This window comes from Crinia signifera, chromosome 3 (assembly GCF_055691185.1).
Source record: "Crinia signifera chromosome 3, ASM5569118v1, whole genome shotgun sequence".
NCBI classification, from domain to species: Eukaryota; Metazoa; Chordata; class Amphibia; order Anura; family Myobatrachidae; genus Crinia; species Crinia signifera.
In genome coordinates, this window is record NC_139219.1 from 237,072,412 (window position 1) to 237,088,772 (window position 16,361).

General features: G+C 48.2%; 1 protein-coding gene across 3 annotated transcripts in view; it reads left to right on the forward strand.

Annotated features, from left to right (window-relative positions):
- KCNMB3 (potassium calcium-activated channel subfamily M regulatory beta subunit 3) overlaps positions 1–16,361 on the forward strand; it is a 35,652-nt gene that overhangs the window by 7,508 nt on the left and 11,783 nt on the right. For 2 of the 3 annotated variants that reach the window (XM_083174746.1, XM_083174744.1), the window contains exon 2: positions 14,949–15,152. In XM_083174746.1, coding sequence (XP_083030872.1) covers positions 14,949–15,152 — 204 coding nt within the window. The remainder of the gene's footprint in view (positions 1–14,948; positions 15,153–16,361) is intronic. The other variant, XM_083174745.1, reaches the window with a different exon arrangement.

Sequence of the window (16,361 nt, forward strand, 5' to 3'; positions counted from 1 at the left end):
GCAGGGTGGGTGGGTGGGACAGACCAGTGCACAGCAGGGTGGGTGGGTGGGACAGACCAGTGCACAGCAGGGTGGCTGGGTGGGACAGAACCGTGCACAGCAGGGTGGATTGGTGGGTGGGACAGACCCGCGCACAGCAGTGTGGGTGGGACAGACCCGTGCACAACAGGGTTCAGACCCGTGCACAGCAGGGTGGGTGGGGCAGACCCGTGCACAGCAGGGTGGGTGGGTGGGATGGGACAGACCCGTGCACAGCAGGGTGGGTGGGTGGATGGGACACACTAGTGCACAGCAGGGTGGGTGGATGGAACACTAGAGCACAGCAGGGTGGGTGGGTGGGTGGGTGGGACACACTAGTGCACAGCAGGGTAGGTGGGTGGGACACATTAGTGCACAGCAGGGTGGGAGGGTGGGTGGGACACACTAGTGCACAGCAGGGTGGGTGGGACACACTAGTGCACAGCAGGGTGCGTGGGTGGGTGGGACACACTAGTGCACAGCAGGGTGGGTGGGTGGGACACACTAGTGCAGAGATTAGCAGCAGCAGCGGTGCATTCCGCGCACCCCCTGTCGCTGGGCCTGCCCGCTCCCGGCTCCCCGCTGTACATGGTGCTGCTATTAAAGTCACATCTCCCCCTGGACCGCGCTAGCCAATAGGCACTCGCGGTCCAGCAGCCAATCAACTGGTGGCTGCTGGACCGCGAGTGTCTATTGGCTAGCGTGGTCCAGCGGGAGATGTAACTTTTAAATATACCACGTCTCCTGGACGCAGCGGGGAGCGGGGAGCCGGCGGGGGAGCCACACTAAGTTGGGCACTTGAGCGGGCGAGATGGCGGTGCCGGCACGGCTCCGGCGCCATGATAACTTCCGGCGCCTGGAGCTGGTGCTCCACCGGCACCTCCCTCGCTACGCCTCTGATAAATAGAACCCTAATTGTTGTTGGTATTATTATAAGACATTGTGTATATTTTAGGACCACACACTGTGATAGTTGCAGCCCCAGCTACCAACTATCCCAGGTCCTACATTACGTAAAAGTAGGCAATAATAAGTCAGCCTTAAACACTGAATCAATGACATAGGGGGAGATTTATCAAAGGAAGGTGTGCACATACATGTAGATCCCTGCTGACGACGATATCAGCGGCTGCCGGGACCAGGCAGGGTGCCGACATCAGTAGCTGCGTACGCACTTGCCGATGCTGGTGGGGGACGAGAAACAGTGAGGGTTGGGGGGGGGGGGGGTCATGTATGGCCCTCATTAATAATCGGCTTCCTTGTCTGTACATGCACAGACAACAGAGCTGATCAGTAATGACGCCGGAGCGTGCATTGTTAGTTGGCAAGTACGTACACACTGGGCGATATAATGAGCGTTATGACTCACAAAGGCTAAAATGAGTAATATTGCTCATGTTCATAGGCGTGCGCAGCCCATTTTATTAGGGGGTGCACCATTGGAGGGGCGTATACATCACGCCTACTGGGCACCGATGAAAACTAAATAGAAGGTGACTTATTTATGTATATGGGCTTCAGAATTGATCATTCCCACCAGACACACCAGAAACAGAGAAAGTGCGCGCCAGAGGCGCACTGCAAAAATTTACACTGTAATGGCCATTACACATAATGCCACACACTGTAATTTATTTATTTATTTATTAACAGTTTCTTATATAGAGCACACATATTCCGAAATGCTTTACAGAGAATATTTGAACATTCACATCAGTCCCTGCCCCAGTGGAGTTTACAATCTATATCCCCTCTACTACATACACAGGCACACACAGCCATTCTAGGGTTAATTTTTGTTGGGAGCCAGTTAGACTACCAGTATATTTTTGGATTGTGGGAGGAAACCAGAATACCCGGAGTAAACCCATGCAAGTACGGGGAGAATATACAAACTCCGCACAGTTAGAGCCATGGAGGGAATTGTACCCATGACCTCATGGCTGTGAGGCAGTAATGTTAACCATTACACCATCTGTACTGCCCATTACACATAATGCCACTCCCCATAATGCCCATTACACATAATGCCACACACTGTAATGCCCATAACACATAATGCCACTCACAGTAATGCCCATTCCACATAATGCCACCCAGCATAATGCCCATTACATATAATGCCACACACCATAATGCCCATCAAACATAATGCCACACACAGTAATGGACATTCCACATTATGCCAGGGGTTGTCAAATTTTTGTAAAATAGGGATAATAGGGACAGTGCGTGCTGAAGGCGTGTGCCAAAAATTAACACCATAATGCCTATTACACGTCACACACCCATTACATAGTATACCACATGCCATAATGCCCAATACACATTATGCCACACACCCTAATGCCCAATACACATACCAAACACTGTAATTCCCATTACACATTATGCCACACACTGTAAGGCCCATTACATGTTGCACCTCACACTGTGATGCCCATTACACCTCACACCATGATGCCTCTTACATATTTTGACTCAGACCATGATGCCCATTACGCCTCACACCGTGATGCCCATTACACATTACGCCTTACACCGTGATGCCCATTACTCCTCACACCGTGATGCCCATTACACATTATGCCATGCCCATTACACATTACTCCTCACACCGTGATGCCCATTACACATTGTGCCATAATGCCCATTACACATTATGCCACACACCATAATGCCCATTACATATTATATCACACGTAATGGCTATTACATATGCTACCACATAAATGTCGCTGGGGGCCCCACACGCTGTACACCGTTCACCCATTTAATTCTACTCACCTCATCATCGGTCCGGCAGAGCAGCGGTAAAGGCCACTGGGTATACACAGCATGTAGTGACTGGGTATTACACAGCATGTAGTGACCCATAATCATATTACACAGCATGTAGTGACCCATTTTCACATTACACAGCATGTAGTGACCCAAATTCACATTACACAGCATGTAGTGACCCATAATCACATTACACAGCACAAAGTGACCCACATTCACATTACACAGCACGTAGTAACACATTGTCACATTACTCAGCACGTACTGACCCATAGTCACATTACACAGTGCATAGTGACCCATAGTCACATTACACAGCCCGTAGTGACCCATAGTCACATTACACAGCACATAGTGACCCAGTCACATTACACAGCGCTTGGGCCCATAGTCACATTACACAGCACGTAGTGACCCAGTCACATTACACAGCACGTACTGACCTATAGTCACATTACACAGCACGTAGTGACCCAGTCACATTACACAGTGCTTGGGCCCATAGTCACATTACACAGCACGTAGTGACCCAGTCACATTACACAGCACGTACTGACCTATAGTCACATTACACAGCACGTAGTGACCCAGTCACATTACACAGCGCTTGGGCCCATAGTCACATTACACAGTGCGCAGTGACCAATATTGACCGATATTCCCATTACACAGCATGTAATGATCAATATTCGCACATAGTGACCGATATTCACATTACACTGCGCATAGTGACACATATTTACATTATACAGTGCGCAGTGACCAATATTCGCACGTAGTGACCCATATTCCTATTACACAGAGTGTAATGACCAATATTCACATTACACAGCACATAGTGACCAATATTCACATTACACAGCACATAGTGACTAATATTAGCACATAGTGACCCATATTCAAATTACACAGGGGTTCGGCGGGCGGTGTGCTGCTTGCTAAGCACAGGGCCGGTGCTACCATTAGGCAGCTGCCTAGGGCACCGGCAGTGAGGGGGCGGAACTGAAGGGATCAGCACACTAATATGTCTCTGAAAGAGATCACATTATTTTACAACACAAGCAGGGGCATCGGAAAGGGGCAAGGGTCAGCTTCCAACCCCCAAATATGGCAGAGGGGCTAACACGGGTTTGCAGAGAACCGCGCTGTGTGCATCTCTCTGTGCGCCCACAGGCAACCCGGCACTGTCTGCGTGACTGTCTGGCGGCTGTCAGAAGTAATGCTGTAAATCGGAGGAGAGGCGGGCAGTCAGGTGAAATCCTGCTAGAGCACTGACACAGCTACGCAGACAGTGCCGGGTTGCCAGCGGGCGCACAAAGGGATGCACAGCAGCACACAGCGCGACTCTCTGCAAAGTGCAAACCCTGTGTTGGCGCTCCGGGGGCGGTGAGTGACTTGGATGCTAGGGACGCGTTCCAGGCTGAGGGTAGGAGGAGGAGGGGCTGGTTGGGGCTGGGGGGGTTGTATAGTGGTTTTCAAGAGTTATGTGAGAGGCTCAAAAGTAGATTTTCGGTGGAGTAGGGGCGGCAAGCTAAAATTTTGCCTAGGGCGCATGAAAGCCTAGCACCGGCCCTGGCTAAGCAGCAAAAGATTGCTGCTTAGTGAGCAATCCTGAATTAGGCCCCCTGTTCCCCTCACTACATTCTCCCACACAGCCCACTCCATCACAATATATGTCACACTCACACACACTTACTCACTGGTCCCCAGTCTCTGCACACATCTTCAGCCTAGGGATGGCCATCGACCATCGATGATTAGAAATCATCGATGGTTCATGGCCGATGTCGAATACTTTTGCCATCGATGGGGGAGAACCAGATGGTTTCCCTCCATCGATGGAACAGCAAAACGACGTTTTGCTTTTTTTTTTCTAAGTGCCGGGGCATAGCTCCGCCCCCTGACATCCGCGAAGCCCCGCCCCCGTGTTTTGATTGGCCCACAGGCCAATCAATCAAACACAATGGATGACCATCGATATGTAAAAATATCGATGGTCATCCATTGCATAGTTTAGCACTATCGATGGCCTGTTGCAGAATTGCCATCGATGGCAACCATCTATGGCAATGGCAACGATGGCCATCCCTACTTCAGCCAGGAGCCAGCCTGCAACTGCACTAGTCCACAGGAAAATGCAGGGGGCGTGGCCTAATCACGGACCCCGTGGCCCCGCCCCCTTTTGAATAGACTCGTGCTGACTGCTGAAGGCGCCCAGCCAGGCCAGCCCAACGCAGCAACTGCTAGCCGGCCGGGGGAGGGGGCACTGCCGGTCATTAGGAGGTGCTGCCTGCAATTGTGCTGGGGGTCATTAGGAGGTGCCTGTGCACCCCCGGCACCCCCCTTGCGCACGCCTATGCTCATGTTATTGCCCAGTGTGTACAGGGCATAGGGGCCCATTTATCATATAACATTTGCAGCTAATTTGTGGCTAAACGGATGTTTTCGGGGGTTATCCGCAAATATTAAGTATCTCCAGAATGTATATAGTAGAGACCGCAACAAGAATCTCCGATCCCTGCTGTGATCCCTTCTGCCCCGCATGCGTCCGCATCCCCAATAGTTTACTATAGCATACCCTCCAACATGACCCATCCCATTAGGTACAAAATGCTCTGTTCCTGGACTTCCCTGCCAGTGACAGTTACAGATGTGAGCCTACAGCACAGTCCAATATTCAAAGAGGGGGGGTCACATCAACTCTCAGTGATGTTTGGGATGGCAGCTGGTGTGGCTCCCCTTTTTGAATATTGGACTGTGCTGCAGGCTCACATCTGTAACTGCCACTGGCAGGGAAGTCCAGGAACAGAGCATTTTGTACCTAATGGAATGGGTCATGTTGGAGGGTATGCTATAGGGGACACAAAGCTTCCCAATGTATCAACATCCGGCATCGCAGTGGGTCCTGGGATACTGCTGCCCCCACAATCCTGGGTGCGTGAGCTGGTGAACACCCTGACCGCCGTGGCTGCATGCACAGAAATGCACAGGGGAGCGAAGGGACCTGAATAAGGTCCGATGTGGGTTTTCACCCACAGGCTGTGAGTGGATGTTTATCCCAGGCCCTGCATGAGAACACACGCTGTGAGGGGGGGCGGGGGGGTACTACCATCTCCAGGGTGGGTTCTGGTTGACTCGCAAGGGTGCGAATTTGCATCCAAGTGAATCAACCAGAATAACCCCCTTGGTGTTTTGGGCATTACAGATTGCAAAACTCACTGGGGCAAGGAGACATAAAACTGATGGCCTCTTCTCTGTAATATGTATGTGCTATATAAGAAACTAACAGGGGTTAAAGTGAGGGGGAACTCGGGGGAACTGAGTTCCACCACCTATAATGGTAGGGGGAACTGAGTTCCACCTGAACCACAGCCCTGGACAGTAGTTCCAACAGAATAGCCGGTTCCAGCGGCTTCCTTTTCTGGCACGGCGTATGTGTTGTCATGCTGTCACCACTGCTCAGGTGAATATCAGAGGGGAGGTAGCAGAAGGGGACAGATATGTGTCTTATGTCAGATATATGAAATGGGCACTTACTGCGGACATTTTTTGCTAGGGGTACTGCTGCTGTGGGCATTATGTGTATAATCAATACTACTGTAGGCATTATGTGCAAGGGATACTACTGTGTGCATAGATGTAAAAGAGACACTTATGTGTCATAACATGAATAAGGAGCACTACTTTGTGCTGTAAGATGAATCAGGGTCACTACATGTGGTGTAATGTGAATATGATTGTGCTACTGTGTTGCATAATTTAAATTGGGAAAAATTTGGAGATCACTGTCCCTTTATAAAGTATCAGAGGTATGGCATAAAGTTTATAGGTTGCATGGGGTGCCAAAAACCCTGGCAGTACCCGGGGCTCCACCTAATTGGGGTGGGGGGGGGGGGTCCGTGGCAGGGTACATTAGTTCCACCACCTCTCTGGGACCACTTTAAGCCCTGTAAACTAATGTATACAAGCCACTAGGGTAGGGATCATTAGGTCTACAACAAGTTGGTTGACAAGCATTGAGTCGACACCATTAGGTCGGCAAGCAGAAAGGTTGACATGGGTATATGTCGACATGGGTCAATGTCGACATGTGTCTAGGTCGACAGGGTCATTAGGTCGACACAAGCGGTAGGTCAGCATGGACAAGGTCGACAGTCAAAAGGTCGACATGGAGTTTTTCACTGTTGTTTGATCCCAATGTTGACACAGTCAACATGGACACGGGTTAAAGTGCACAACGTCTCCTTGCATGTCTCGCTGTGCTTGCCATGCTTCGGGCTCGGTGCCTCGCTACGCTCGGCACAGTATTTCATTGACCCACCGCTCCCTAGTGGATGGTAGGGCATGAAATACCGCCTATCGGCACATGTCGGCTAAAAAAACAGTGAAAAAGCCCACGTCGACCTTTCTGCATGTCGACCTTTCTGCATGTCGACCTAATGGTGTCGACCCTCTTGTTGTATGCCTAAGGACCTTATCCCAGCCACACATATTTGCAGCGCTGGGATAGCAGACTATTATAGTGATGGTGAATAGGATGTGTGTGTGTGTGTGTGTGTTTGTGTGTGTGTGTGTGTGTGTGGGGGGGGGGGGGGTAGGGTATGGGTAATATGGGATGGCATGGAGCCCTGGGGATGACAGTTTCTCTGTGTCCTCAAAGTAAGATACTGTGATCTAACTAGTGATGTGACAGTCCATATCAAGCCCACACATACAGTACTACAGTGAGTGATACCACGGCATGTGAGCCAGCTGTACAAGTCAGGCCCTCCACACTCCAGGGACACTAGAAATTCCCAGTGGTTTAAGTGTTTCTATAGAAACATGGCAGTACATGATGCAGGAGCACACAGGTGATAAAATATGCTTTTCATTATATAAGCACTGATGAGAGGCCAGCGACAAGGGGTAGTATGACATAGCTCTTTCTACACCAGCTAGGGCAATTTCCTTAGTTCTCCCTTCAGTGGCATCGGGTCACAGTGACAGTGGTCCCCAGTGGTCTGAGCAGAGATGGAAATGACCGAGGAGTAACAATAACCAGGACATGGAGCCAGCGGCCAGCCTGTCACATGCTCTGTGCCCATGGCAGATCCCAGGGAAGAGATGTGGCCCCCACCTGCAGCACATAGGCGCTCATTCTGCGTGCCCATCCGGACCACCATGCAGGGCGGCGCCAGGCGCGGCATCAGGTGAGAGTACGCGGCCACACTGACTCACTGTACCTGCTGCGGGCCCAGCCTCTCACTCCTCCCCACAACTTTACACAGTGGGCCTTATTCTAGTTCACTCGCAGAGGCAAATTCCTTCTCAAATGGACACCTTCTCAGGTGGGGCAGATGTAACTTGTGCAGAGAGACTTAGATTTGGGTGGGGTATTACTTCAAAGTGAGATCTATATTGCAATGTAAAAATAAAGCAGTCAGTATTTACCCTGCACAGAAACAAAATAACTCACTCAAATCTAACTCTCTCTGCACATGTTACATCTGCCCCACCTGCAGTGCACATGGTTCTGCCCATTTGAGAAGGAATTTGCCATTCCGAGTGAACTAGAATAAGGGCCAGTGGCTGCGGTGCGGTTCCTTTGTGGATGTGCGTGGACTGATTATTGCAAGTTTTGTTGCGGCTTCTAATCAAAGCTGTTATTTATTTTTACTATGTATTGTACATGTATCTGGCGGATGGATTCTTACCTGTATTGCTGGGAATACTAGAGGCAGAGGCAGAACTCTGGGAGGCAATGGAGTCATCTGCCGCCGGGCTCCTGCACCCAAGGGGGCACCTCTCCTCCCCTGGAAGTTTAAATCAGTTATTTAAAAGCCAATGATATTGCTTCTGTGTTCTGAAATATATATGTGTTATCTATCTATCTGAACAGAAATATATATTTTATATAAGGTTATATAGGGTTGTATGTGTGTGTGGGGGGCACCAATATATATCTTGCCTCCGGGCAACTGGAACGAACTTACGCCACTGACTAGAGGCACATGCTGCACACACGTAGGCAAACGTAACTTTAGGTACAAGATTTGTTTGGAAGAATTTTTATATTTAGAATGTTTACTTTACAGTGTTTTTTTTGATCCTTAGATTTGTGTCATTAGCTAAAGAAACAATCCAATAGGATCAAGTGCATATATAGATCTCTATCTATCAAATCTATCTATCTATCTATCTATCTATCTATCTATCTATCTATCTAATCTATCTATCTATCTATCTATCTATCTATCTATCTAATCTATCTATCTATCTATCTATCTGATCTATTTATCTATCTATCTGATCTATCTATCTGTATAGAAGTCAGGTGGGGGAATGGCACTTACGGATCTTCTCAAATTCAAGTAATCATGGACGCAAAGGTCTCCAAACGATCTACGTTTCGGTTTGATAAACCCTCGTCAGGTGTATTCAGAAAGTGATTGACAGTCAGGGACCATTTGGGCGACAACCAGTTTCGGCATAAATCTTAGCATATAACTGCAATCCCTTATGCAGAAAACATGGTTCCACTGTCTCATTTCTGGTGTTCATTCTGTGCAACAATAGTTATTTAGACGTTTGATTATCGAATGATCTCTGACCACTGATGCCTGTTTGTAGGCAGTTCCTGGGATCTAATAATCCACTTGAGTGTGTCTCAGTACATTTCCTGGCATCGGCAGCATTAGCATATTTGCACACATCTGTATATGGATCACAGTTGTGAGTGCAATAGTGTACATCTCTGAAACAGACCCTATGGAGAGGTGCAGAACCTGCCCCAGCCATAATGCTGGTACTAGTTTTGATGTTGACTGTCTATGGCTATATGCAGGGCTATTTTTGTGCAGGCTCCAGCAGGAACTGAGGCCCTTATCCTAGTTCACTCTTTCAGACAAAATATTTCTTAGACGGACAAAACCATGTGCACTGCAGGTGAGGCAGGTGTAAAACCCCTCCCAAATCTAATTATCTCTGCACAAGTAACACCTGCCTCACCTGCAGTGCACATGGTTTTGTCCATCTAAGAAATATTTTGTCTGAAAGAGTGAACTAGGATAAGGGCCTCAGTTCCTGCTGGAGCCTGCACAAAAATAGCCCTGGCTATATGTATGTGCTTTATTGACTGTCTATGGCTATATGAATGTGCAGGGACAGTCATAATACTGTCCCCGGCATCCTGATAGTGAAAATCATGACAGGGGGTCCAACGGCACCCCAACCCTCTCACCTATCCCCCTAACCCTCCTTTGTAACAGTCTAACCCTCCCCCTCCGTGCAGCCTAACCCTCCCTGCTTGTGCATAACCCCCACACCCCGCCGCCTAGACACCTAGGTGCCTGAACCTAACCCCTCTCCCTGCAGCCTAACCCTAACCTTCCCCTCACCACAGCCTAACCCTATCCTTTCCCTCACCACAGCCTAACCCTAACCTTCCCCTCACCATAGCCTAACCCTAAGTCCCCCAATAGGGCCAACCCTCCACTAGCTAACCCTGCATACTTAACATTTATGATCCCAGCTACCGGTATTCTGGTGTTGGGATCCGGAAGGGAATTGGGACGCTGGTTTCTGTATGCAGAACGCCAGTATCCTTACTGCATCCCCTATAGCATACATATATTGCTTTGTATGTTGTAAGATGTATTCTGCCTGGTATAGTATAGGCTTTGTGTATAGTACTTTAAAGATGAAACAGAGTCTTGAATTTGTTACTGAAGATAGGCATTGTGTAGAGGTGTGCATGTCTTTTAAAGAATTTATGTTCATGTGGAAAAAAAAGACCCTGGTTTGTTCTTCAACAAATGACAGTATCTATAGCCATAAAACTTTAACCAGTATATTATGTGACGCATTTCATAGTTACTCTAGTCCATGGAAACCACCGTTGCTGCATAATATATCCAACAAGGGCTATGTCTAAAAGGAGAACATATATCTCTCATTAAGTTATGGAGACCTTAGCGTAAAGAGTGCTGTGTAGGAGCGTGGGAACTTTCAAATTTGCCTCCAAAAGCTGAATCTCCTCCCCCTCTGTAACCTGGATTATCCACGTGCCAAGAGGAGCTAGGCAGTTGTATAATGGCTGTTTCTGGCGGTTAACAAATCAATTTTTTATTATTATTATTATTATTATTAATAAAAAAAAAAAAAACCTTCTACACTTTTGTTGGCATGTGCCAAGTTAAGTGCTCCTGCCGGTACTTGTTTCCTAGCATGGCGCCCATCGTGGGTAATCGCATACCTTAAGTTAAGGTATGCGATGGACACGACCGACTCGATTTTTGGGCTATTTTTAGCCTTTTCCCCGACACTTAAAAAATTGCGTCCATCGCGTCCATCGCATGCCTTAACTTAAGGTATGCGATGCGACCGACGCGACCAATGTGATTTAACATTGAATGCATTGTATTCAAAGTTAAATTCCTATGTAAAATCGGGTCCATTGTATGCCATTATAATGGCATACAATGCGACCGATGCGATGGACCCGATTTTACATAGGGAACAATGTTAAATGGCCCAATGGACCCAATTTTTGATTGTATACCCACCCTGATTGGTAATTTGTATGTAAAATGCCCCCCCCATTCTTAACGCCACCTCAAGATGAACGCCAACCGTAAGCGTGGCGAGCGCAGCGAGCCCACGAGGGGCGGCGGTACACATCCTTCGACCTTTTCATACCCCCACTATCCACGTCGCCATGGAGTTGATTTTATATAGTGTGGCGAGCACAGCGAGCCCTGCGAGGGGACGCGTAATACTTGTGAAGTAATGCGCGTCCCCTCGCGGGGCACACTGCGCTCGCCACGCTTCGGGCTCGGTGGCTTGCTGCGCTTGCCACACTATATAAAATCAACTCCACGCTGACGTGGATAGTGGGGGTATGAAAAGGTCGGAGGACGCAGCCTAATGAGCAGGCCTGAATTACCCCCTTAATATACTCAACATGCAGGCAGACATGCATGGACACATTTTACTAAGATGGGAGTTCTATTGAAGATGGGATGTTGCCCATAGCAACAAATCAGATTCTATTATCTTCTAGAAGGTGCGAAATAAGTAAGAAGTAGAATCTGATTGGTCGCTATGTACAGAATCCCATCTTCAATAGAACTCCCATCTCAGTAAATGCACCTCTTTGGTGGGAAACGTATATAACAGATGCACACTGATGGCAGAGATAGTACTAAAATGATAGAAGAAGGAAAAAGAGGGCTTACAGACTAAAAGGGAAGTGGGTAAACAGGCGTGTGAGTGGGGGTATAAAGTAGGTAGGTAAATGGTGGAGCTAAATAATGAGTTCAGAGGAGGACTGATAATCATTAATGAAGAGGTGAGTCCTAAGTGCTCATTTGAAGGCAGGACCATAACTAGGGTGGTGCCGCGCATCCTAGGCCCACAGAGTATATGTCCTGTGGGTGGAGAACTGGCTCCCTGTATCCACTGTGACCTGGCACCAGCGCTGCCCATTCTAATGTATGTAGCACTGTAAAAAAACACATGGATTGCAGCAGTAATGCTGCAGCTGCCCACGCATGCGGTCTGCCTCCTCTTAGCTCCCTGGTCTCCTGCAGTATTGGTGCAGGAAGCTGCTTCATAGCACATGGCACAGGGAAAGAACTTTAGCAGCATAGCAGTTCCCAGGGGAGAGAGGGGGGGGGGGGGGTAATAAGGAGGAGGAATGATGTGTATGAATGAGGAAGATTTATAATGAGGAGTACGAGGAAACAAGATGAAAATGAAGATGATGATGATGCACAGCATCATTAAGTACGCTACAATGCGGTGTAATGTGAATAATGGATACTACTTTGTATCCATTATTCACATTATTCAGTACTTTTGTGGTGTAATGTCACTAACGGCCACTACTGTGCAGTGTAATTATTATTATTAACAGTTTCTTATATAGCACATACATATTCCGCAGCGCTTTACAGAGTATAGTTGAACATAATGGTCACTACTGTGCTGTGAAATGTAAATAATAACATACACTTCTGTGCAATGTAATGTGTATAACGGAGATTAATGTGCTGTGTAATGTGAATAATGGACACTTCTGTGCTGTATTACTGTGCTGTGTAATGTCATTAACATACACTACAGAGGGGTGTAATATGAATAACGGACACTACTGTGCTGTATTGTGAGTAACAAACACTATTGTGCTATGTATGTAAACCACAACCACTGTGCAGTGTAATGTAAAAAAAATGGACATTACTGTGCTGTGTAATGTGACTAATGGACATCACTGTGCTGTGTAATGTAAATAACAGACACTACTGTGCAGTGTAATATGAATCGGCCCCATGTAGTGTGAGAGGAGGTGACCAGAGAGGAGATGAGGCAGCATTTGGTGGAGGGACAGAGAGGGCACAAGGCTGAGCAGTGGTGCAAGTAGAATTTTTTTCTTGGTGGTACTGATAGCCTCCACCAAAAATGGGCATGGTCATGTGTCATCAGGGGGCGTGGTCACACAAAGCTAGAGGAGTGACTAAATGACAATAGAGGCGTGGACACAGGAGACAGGGAATGAGAAACTGGGAATGACTGGGGGTGGGTTGGCTCTTGCTTGGGGTAGAGCCAGGCAGCTTGTGCTTACAATAGTGGAGCCTGCTCTTCATGCTGTCGGCGCTGCTGATGCCAGTCAGTGTGACAGGCTAAATCAGCAGTAGCCGGTAGCTGCATACAGCACCAATCATAACGCTGGGTGGGCGGGCTGCGGATGCATTATATTTAGACTTAAAATGAAAATAGAAATGACAGTGGATCAGGGGTAAGTGGTACTGCGTACCTGCAACATATTTCTTACAGGTACTCCGTACCACGCCGTACCCCCTTACTTGCAACACTGAGGCTGCGTTAACATAAATAAGGTTGGAGATGTAGGAGTACATTAGGGCATTATAGGGGTGATTCAGCATGGCTCGCTAAGCAGCGGTCATTCGCAGCTTAGCGAGCCCATAAATGCCACCTGCCATCCGGCTAGTGTTCAGGTGAGCAAGGCTCTGATTTTAGAAATATTGCAAAGGTGGAGCGGCAGCATTGCTAAATAAGCTGGATGTGGAGAGTGAAGGAGAGTTCTCTCTGTAGTTTGTAGTAGCAGACATTGAGTTTTCTTGCCATTTGGCAAATGTTTTCATAGACAGCAGTATGTAAAGGATATAGTCAGTTATATATCGTGTCTGCTTAGTCCTAAATATATATAAAGCATGTGTTCATACTATGATACCACCTAGCGCACAAGCTCTATGGCAGTTGAAGATTTTCCATTTGAGTATGGCCTCTAAAGTTCATACCTCGAAAAGGGGGCGTGGCCTCAAGAAAAGGGGCGTAGCCTCACGGGGTGACGCGAACTCCGGGCACAGCGTCTATTCTCGGCAAGCTGGGGGGGCTTCCAACTGTCCCCCCCACCGCGGGACAATGGCGGCCCCGGGCAGGACGCGGGAACGTCCCCGAATATCGGGACGTTCCCGCGGAAAGCATGACAGTTGGGAGGTATGTAAAGTGAACCATTGATCTTTGTTGTATGCAAACACTTCAGCAACACGCTCCCACACAGCTCCCATAACGGGGACTATGTAAAAACCGGACCGGACTAAACCCCGGACTGCCGGACAGGACATCAAAATCTGCAGTCCGGAGCTTGTAGGGTCCGGTCCGGGGGGGGTGTCCTGTCCAGGGGTGTCTTGTCCGGGGGGTCCCTGTGATAGCTATCACCAGGGACATGGGGGAGCGGAGATTACAGCCTCCCCGGCTGGTCCGGACCGTCTGGTTTTTGCTACATGCCCGGACCATACAGGGAGGCTTTATTCTACCCCCCCCTCCTCTACCTGGTGACAGGTGTGACAGGCAGCCCCCCCCGGACAGGACACCCCCAGACAGGACACCCCCCGGACCGGAGGCTACAAGCTACAAAATGCAGAGTTTGATGTCCGGTCCGGCGGTTTTGTGTTGGTCCGGTTTTCACCCATACCCCCCATAACATACCCATTTTCTGTGGTAGATGGACTCTGGAATTTTGTTTGCATGAAGTTTATGAAGCTGATTATAAGTATTTATTCTGTTAGATTTGTAGCGAAATAATGATAATGTAAAAGTGAAGATGTCCAAATGATAACGGGATTCTCTGCTATGTTAAGGAAAGCCTTTTCTCCTGTATCTGGCAAGGCCAAAAGAAAAGAGAGCAGCAGCAGCGATGGGATGAAATCACCGGAGAAAATGAAAAAGCAGGTGTCCAATGCCGGAGAAGACAGGGCGCTGCTCTTGGGGTTCACAATGATGGTGCTCTCTGTAGTTATGTTCTTTTTACTTGGGGTTACGATTCTGAAGCCATTCATGCTCAGGTGAGTCACGCATAGACTCTGTTTTAGTTTCTAACAGTACATTTAACTATCTTAGTTCCCTGTGAGTTATATAGCTCCAATACAGCTATAATGCAGCTGCCAGCTGTGACTAGTATGGGTATTATTAGCTGATAAATATAAGCAAGTTCCATTTCTATGACACGCTCCATGTCAGCCCTGATGTGCGGGTTAAGCCTTGGTCAGCTGAGCAGAGAGAGAAAGAGTTGACATCCCGCAGAAGATGTTTATTATGGTTTGGTTCATTTTTTCAGTCCTTGGGCTAGATTTACTAAGTGGAAGCTTTGTGCTCGCCACTGAGGGGTTTATTTACTAGGATGGGGTTTTATTGAAGATGGGATGTTACTATGGGAAACCAATCTGGGGATACGGTCACTTGGTCGACCTTATTTATGTCGACATGCATTGTGTCCACCACTGAAGGTCAACAGGGCTTAGGTTGACACCTGACATAAAAACAAACAGAAATAAATTCTACCAAAGGCACCTCCACATATGACATAGGTCGACATGGACAAGGTCGAGAGGTTTGGCAGGTTGACACAAGCATTAGGTCAACAATGACAAGGTCGACAGTTGACTACAGTGTCCATATCGACATTCAGGACAAAAAAAGTGAAAACCTCATGTCGACCTTTTGACTCTCGACCTTGCCATCGTCGACGGTCAAGCATCACCGATGCTTGTGTTGGCCTTCCAACCCTATCGACTTTAGTCTACCTATTTCAGGTGTCAACCTAAGACCTTCACTGGTTGACCCAATGCATGTCGACCTAAATAAGGTCGACCCAATGACCCATGCGATGCACCTGGCTCCTAGTCCTGCCGCTGCTGGAGCCCTACATTACTGTTCCTGACTCCAGCAGCATTATCTGCAAACCCTCTTCTCCTGTCATTGCTGCTAGCCCACACACAGGAGGCCAGAGAGCAGCTTAATCAGCGCTGGCTGCTCCCCTAGACCCTGTACCCCTCCACCCCTGCTCCTGGTTCCAGGCATAGGGTGCCATAGAGTCCTGACCCTCCCCTCATGCACGCAGAGCCATCATATTTGGTGAGTAATCTGTGATTCCTCTATATGTAAGTGTGTGTGTGTGTGTATATATATATCTATATCAGTGGCAAACGCAGGATTTTCAGAAGGGGGTTTCCAGAGGGGCGGAGATGGACACTTAGGTGACCCAGTATATGCCG